Source organism: Fulmarus glacialis, unplaced genomic scaffold (genome assembly GCF_000690835.1).
Source record: "Fulmarus glacialis isolate BGI_N327 unplaced genomic scaffold, ASM69083v1 scaffold49293, whole genome shotgun sequence".
NCBI classification, from domain to species: domain Eukaryota; kingdom Metazoa; phylum Chordata; class Aves; order Procellariiformes; family Procellariidae; genus Fulmarus; species Fulmarus glacialis.
In genome coordinates this window covers 1,501-8,453 of record NW_009205762.1, presented here as the reverse complement: position 1 = coordinate 8,453, position 6,953 = coordinate 1,501, and the positions used below count along the sequence as shown (strand labels likewise).

At 42.5% G+C, this 6,953-nt stretch overlaps 1 protein-coding gene across 1 annotated transcript; it reads left to right on the top strand.

The window, feature by feature from the left end:
• The first annotated feature begins 1,028 nt into the window (after window positions 1–1,028).
• Window positions 1,029–6,475, top strand: LOC104075107 (calmodulin-binding transcription activator 1-like). The gene is made up of 3 exons (XM_009575500.1): window positions 1,029–1,128; window positions 2,043–2,183; window positions 4,533–6,475. The coding sequence occupies exons 1-3, from the start codon at window positions 1,029–1,031 to the stop codon at window positions 6,473–6,475; spliced, it is 2,184 nt and encodes a 727-aa protein (XP_009573795.1).
• The last annotated feature ends 478 nt before the right edge of the window (window positions 6,476–6,953 follow it).

Sequence of the window (6,953 nt, the reverse complement as noted above, 5' to 3'; positions counted from 1 at the left end):
AGACTTTCTATACCTAGCAACATGTATGTGAGCTCACTTCTTTAGCAAAGCATTTCTGAAGTCACCGAAAATAACTTAATGCAAAGTTTCTCAGTAATAATTACAGTTCAGTAACTTTATATAGTATAGCCGAAAGTATTCCAAATACGTTACTGCATTTTAATCTCGCTGTCAATGTATTTTTTGCAAAACTGCAATTTGAACATCACTTATTAAGCATAACATCACATGTGACAGAATAATGTACCTAGAATAATAAAATGAATGTGAGTGGAGGTATTGAAGTGGTAAGCATATATAAACTTAAACTTAGACATAATAACAGATAGTGAGTGTTAAGAGGAAATTCAAAATTTTGAACGTACTAGAAAGCAAAATCTGTTGGGTACGATAACAATAAATGTGGTTGTCAAACAAGCATAGAGGGACTCATTACTAAACTAACTGCAGCACTTTAAATAGTGATATGAGGAAGAATACTTGTAAACCTTATTTACAATATTTCTGCAAGTTATCCGGCCTGGGCAATAAAAGTACGGATTGTGTAATATAAAACTAGACCAAGATGAGATGCTGTTAGGCAAAGTAACATCAGTGGGTGATGAGGCAACACAGCAACAGGTGATAAAAAAAGCAATAAAACTGCTTCACAGAGCAGATCCAGGAACTCTGTTCCACCGGCTTCTTATGACATACTAAATAAGAGCAGAATAGAAGATTTACGCGCTATCCTGCCTCTTTGACAATGGTCATTAGCTGTCACAAACATGCCCTCATTTGCTTCTGATCTTCTTGTGTGAAGCAGCTTACAGCTCATTACTCCAGAGTCTGCAGATACTGCTGGCTGTGTGGTGATTATCAGCCCGATGTGCTGTTGCCAGTGTTTGAGGACCTTCACCACGCAGGGATCTGTGCATTTAGACCTTAATCCTACAAAGTTGAAGTCCGTGGGATGTTTAACTTTGACTCGGTATATTCTCGTTAAGGATTTTAGAATACAATGTGCAAGGAACATGCTTTGCTAGAGTATGACAAAGACACTCCTGAAAAGAAGCAGCCTGAGCCGCCAGGCACAGGGACATCTTGGAAATGATGTTGCCATCAACCAGCGCTTTCCAAAATCTGCAAGTGAGCTCTAGTGCACACAAAGGATAAATAAATAATATGCACAGAGAGACATTAAAGGAGACAGGAGATGTTTGGAGTCAGTTATTATGGAGAAAATATTTTATAAATGCTATTGTAAGTCAGGTTGAGAATATCACTGTTACGTGAAATTCTGCATCTAAAAAAATTCTGAGAGGGAGTCTTTATTCAAATAATTTATGTGCATGCAGCTTAGCATTCTTATTTAAATAGCTAACAGGCCAAGAAAAGAGACCTTCCATTTGCAACATGTTCTGCAACATCACTCTCCTGTCCGTTTTCCCAAATTACTAAAGGTTGTCCAAGTCTGAGGAGGAACTCACAGTGTCTGTTAGTGACTCCCAAAAAATGAGTCAGTCTTCACTGCTGCCAACCAGGATCTGACAGTGAAGACCTGGCAAAAGGTTTGTGTTTGCTATTATACTGGTGTATTTTTGGCTGATGATTTTATTATAAAACTAACTAATTTTGTTTTCATACTAGACAGAAAAAGATTCCAAAATGCTCCTTGGAATTGTACTGTTTTACTTCAATGAAGCACAGGTATTTTGTTGCTTTCAGGTTTTTAATGAAGGTTACACACGCTATTCAGATAGTCCTTACAATTTTTTAGCTTAGTTAGAGAGCCACCATAAACAGCAAACTGAAATAGAGAAAGATATTTTACTGAAGTTTTTTTTCTCTGTATGTACCTAATCCAGGAATTGCATTTGGAAGCCTACAGATATCAGGGAGCAGAGAATAGTTAAACAATAACCGTTACTGTTGCTTTTTGTAGGTCTCCTTCAGTTCTGACAATTTTGAATGGGTTTCTGCTGTTCTTTTGGAGTGGCTTTTGATGGTTTCTGGCTTGTTTTTGAAGTTTCTAATGGGAAGTTTTACTGTTCTCTTCGCAGTTCATGGCATTAAGTGGACATGCAGCAATGGAAACAGCAGTTCAGGGTTCTCGGTGGAACAGCTCGTGCAGCAGATCCTCGATAGTCACCAGACCAAACCGCAGCCTCGGACACACAACTGTCTCTGCACTGGTACCTTGGGTGAGTACCTTGGGAGGGCACAAAATGATCACAGCTTAATCCAGACTTGGAGTAGGCTTTGTAGTACTGAAGTGCTGAAAATGCTCTCATGAAACGTTGAGACACAATGAACTCAGAGGTGACAGAAGAAGTCTTGAGCATAAAAAGATGCAGCTGGAACTTCTGGAAAAAATGTCAACCTTTGTAATGTGCAAGTTCTAATAAATGCTCTCTATATGTGACCTGCTCAAAAAGACATATTCTCTTCTACATGCTCAAATTTTGTTATTGAAGCCTCAAAATTTGATATTCTTTCAACTTCACCCTCTGAATTCCTTGTCCTGCAGCCCACTTTGGTGCAGAAAATGAGCTTAGGTGGTTAATTACGAGGTATCACTGGGATAAGACAGGTTTTATTTAGGTATCGTGAAAATACAGGAGATTTCTTTCCTGTTAAAGAAGATGGCTTTGTTTTGAGTGAGGCTACGACAGCAAGAAAAAGCATCTTTAGCGATAGCATTTTATATAGAGAGTGGGAAGCTGAGTGATTCACTTTTCAAACTCACCTGCTTTATAGCCACCCCTTCCTAGTATTTTGGTCAAGTAAAACATATGATACATTAATTAGTCTTCAGTGAAATTTGTAAAGGAAAGCTGTCAGTGCTTCAAAGGGTTTATTTTTTTTCTTTTTTTGGGCAGTTGTATTATACAATCAAGATTTAAGTAAGAATGATGACCTCTGAAATACCTGAGTTTGGATTAAAATTCAACCCTTAAGGCTCAGCATTTGATCCAGGCTGGCAGATCTGAACATGAATCCTTTTATTCTTCCCTTTGATGTTTTGTCCTGTGCTAAGTCTGCTGCATGCTTTTTAACATAACAGTATCGCTTTGTTTTGTAACAGCTTGCACATTGACACATACATTCCCAATTCCTTACTGTCATCCGCAAAGACGGCAGCGTGAAAGCCTCTCCCTTGTTCCTGTTCATCTCTATACCTAGGAGAATAGAGAGATTTAATATTGCATTTAGTCACAAAAGCACTGTCCTGAACTACTTTAAGTGACCTGATTCAAATCTTGAGCACATAATAGAGAATTTCCCCTTCAAGGGCAAGGAACAAAAGATTTAGCAAATTGCAGTGGCTACATGGACACTTTATGTTACCCAGAAGATGGCATTTATAATTGTAGCCATTAGCTATAAGGAGGAGGTTTCTTTCTTTAGTCATTACACAGTACCATAATTAATGTTCTTACCTCATTCTAGGGAAAATGAATCAATTAAGGAAAGAAACATCAAAAATTCATGGGCTGTTCTTCTTGAAACAACAAAAGCAGTCCCTGCACCAGAGTTTGTGGCTAAGATGCCTTTGCAGACAGAGTTGTTTACTTCATCCTACCTGATTTCCAAGTTCCCACGAACTCGGGTGATGTTCGTCTTCTGTCGGGCCAGTAAAGGCACCAGCTGGCTGAAGTACTTGGAGGGTTGTCTTCTGGTGACCTTTGCTTAAGCATTCTTCAGCTGCTCTGATACTAATCATGCACTCTGTGTGCGACCTGTCAAAGTACAAAATGTTTATCTGTCGGCATATGAATGGCTTAGAACAGGAGAAACGCATCACCATCCTTATGGGAGGGAAAGCTTTCTCTGTGCTGGCTAATGTACTACTTCTTTAATAATTTGATTGGCAGCTGTAATAGACACAATGATGACAAGAAGATAAGGGTTGCAATCTAGGCAGCAGGCTGATGCTAGGGACAGGAGCATGATATGGCATCTGTCACCTCCAGATTTCCAGTTAGCATCCAACCCACGAGAGCAGTTGTCAAACCACCCGACATCAGCCAGCGTGAAGAGCTGAGCATCTGTGTCACAGTGGGCTGAGGTCTTGCCCATGGTGCAGATGAAGCAGGGCCTGCGAGGCGGAAACCCTCTACCACAGCTGATAGCAACAGCCCTCGCTTTGCAGACTTTGCACGGAGATCAGGCATGTTTAAATAACTCTGAAACTTGTTATAGATGCCGATTCCTCTCCTCCTAACATGTTGTCTGATGGGGCAAGGAGGAAGGGGGTAGGTGCTATGTGGGGTGAGGGGAAGGGGTGCACATGCGCCTGTTTTGAGGTTGCTGTCATTGCACGCAATGGATCTATGCATTAGACGGAAAGGGAGCTGTAAATCTGGTACTGGCAAGAAATTAATTTTATTTCCAAGGTGTCTCTTGCTCTCTCGTATGTGTGCTCGCTCTCTCTCACACACAAGCATGCATAAGCCAAGCTCTCCTTTGCTACAGCCATAAGATACGCAACTAGCATAGTCTTAATTTTCTATTTACTGAATGGCAAATGTTGTTGTTTTCTGGCACAGGGGCAGGAAGCAGTGTGCATCACAAGTGTAACAGTGCCAAACATCGCATCATATCACCAAAGGTCGAACCAAGGACAGGTGGGTACAGCGCTCATTCAGAGGTACAAAATAACGATGTCTCTGAAGGCAAGAACGAGCACAGTCATGGCAAGGCCTCCAGCCGAGAGAAGAGGAATGGCAAAGTGGCGAAACCGGTGTTGCTCCATCAAAACAGCACTGAGGTTTCTTCCACCAACCAGGTGGAGGTCCCTGACACGACCCAGAATTCTCCTGTGTCCATCAGCAGTGGATTAAATAGCGACCCGGATATGGCAGATAGCCCGGCTGTCACTGGTGTGTCCAGTATGGCTGTAGCATCAGTTATGGGAAGCTTGTCACAAAGTGCCACTGTATTTATGTCAGAAGTCACCAGTGAAGCTGTGTACACCATGTCACCCACCTCCGGCCCAAATCAACACCTTCTGTCCTCAGATGCAGCTGCACAAGGACTGGTACTTGCTGTGAGTTCAGATGGACACAAATTTGCTTTTCCAACAACCGGCAGTTCAGAGAGCTTGTCGATGCTACCCAGCACTGTCTCCGAGGAACTTGTGCTCTCCACAACTTTAGATGGAAATAGAAAAATTCCAGAAACCACCATGAATTTTGACCCAGACTGTTTTCTTAACAATCCCAAACAAGGGCAGACTTATGGTGGAGGAGGTATGAAAAGTGACAGCATCAGTACCAACATAAGGCAGTCACCCACAACGGAACGTAGCTTCAACTTTAATGCAACCCTCACAAAAGAAATTAAAACTGAGGACACATCTTTCGAACAACAGATGTCCAAAGAAGCATTTTCCTCCACTTCTGCATCTAACACTCTCACCCTCACTACTGGTTCAGGTTTGCTTCCATCTGGAGGAGGTCTGAGCCCAAGTACCACCCTGGAGCAGATGGACTTCAGTGCCATTGACTCCAACAAGGACTATTCTTCCAGCTTCAATCAGACTGTCCAGAGCCCTCACGTTCATCAGACCCCTTCCCCCAGCTTCTTTCTGCAGGATGCCAGCAAACCTCTTCCCCTTGAGCAAAACACTCACAACAATTTGAATGACACAAGTGGCTCATTTGTGAACACGTTAGGAATCCCCAGTGTGAAAACAGAGTCCTCGCCCCAAACCACTTCCAACTGTAATGGCACAGTGGAAACCAGAATAGAGTCCACCTCGTCTCTCCAGCTCATGCAGTTCCAAGCAAACTTCCAGGCTATGACTGCAGAAGCTGAAGTTCCCATGGAGACCTCCCAGCAGGCAGAAGGGAACGAAAATCTACTTAAATCAGGGGATCTTCAAGCCTGCAGCACAGAACACTACTTGCAGCCTGAGGCCAACGGGGGTATCAGGAATGGGAACAATCTCCCTATTCTCCAAGGAAACATGGTACAAGGACTCTATCCTGTGGCCCATCCCAGCTTAAATAACTCCTCCAACATGGAGCTTAACCTGGACCACTTTGACATCTCCTTCAGCAACCAGTTTTCTGATCTAATTAATGATTTCATATCGGTAGAAGGTGGGAGCAGTGCTCTCTATGGACACCAGCTGGTGTCAGGTGACAGTGCCGGACTGTCTCAGCCTGAAGAGAGTAACAGAGCAACCTACAACCAGGCTGAAATGTGCATTCCTTGCTGCAGTCCTCAGCAAGCCAACATGCAGCTCAGCAGCACAGAGAACGGAGCCAGCACGATGGCGTACATGCATGTGGCTGAGGTGGTCTCTGCAGCTGCGGCACAAGGCACTTTGGGGTTGCTACAGCAGAGTGGGCGCTTGTTCATGGTGACAGATTATTCACCAGAATGGTCTTACCCTGAGGTAAGTCTAGGGCTTTTACTCATTAACGTTTACTGCTTTATCTTTCATTGCTTTGTTAATAAGGGCTCCCAAAAACTGTTTTGTTAAAGCTTTGACAAGGCTCTTAAAATATTTCTCTTAGAAGTCAGAGTATCCAAGGCCATTTGCATGTCTGAGTGTACCTTTAATTAAGCACTTTATTACCCTGACAGGGCCCTTTCTTCATGTAAGAAGCATCTGAACAGAAATTTTTGTTTCATTGAAAAGCAAAGTATTTCCCATGTGATGGCTTCATGGTGCTACCTAGCCACTTTAGAGCAATGGAGTTTGCAAACTGGAGGCTGATCCTTAAATCTGGCTCTGATGTTCTTAGTAGAATAATTCCTGACCTGCATTGCCTTAATGAGCTCGGCATTTACCTCCATCCCACAGACTATCCAAAATCAGTTTAAAATGCACCACAAGTTAAAAATGTCAGCAACACAGACTTTTCTGACGTGAAGGAATGCTGGAGGAAAGAGGCTGTTTTGAGCCACTAATGAAGAGGCAGGTTGTTTTGAATAAAAAAAATGGTCCTTTGTGTTTT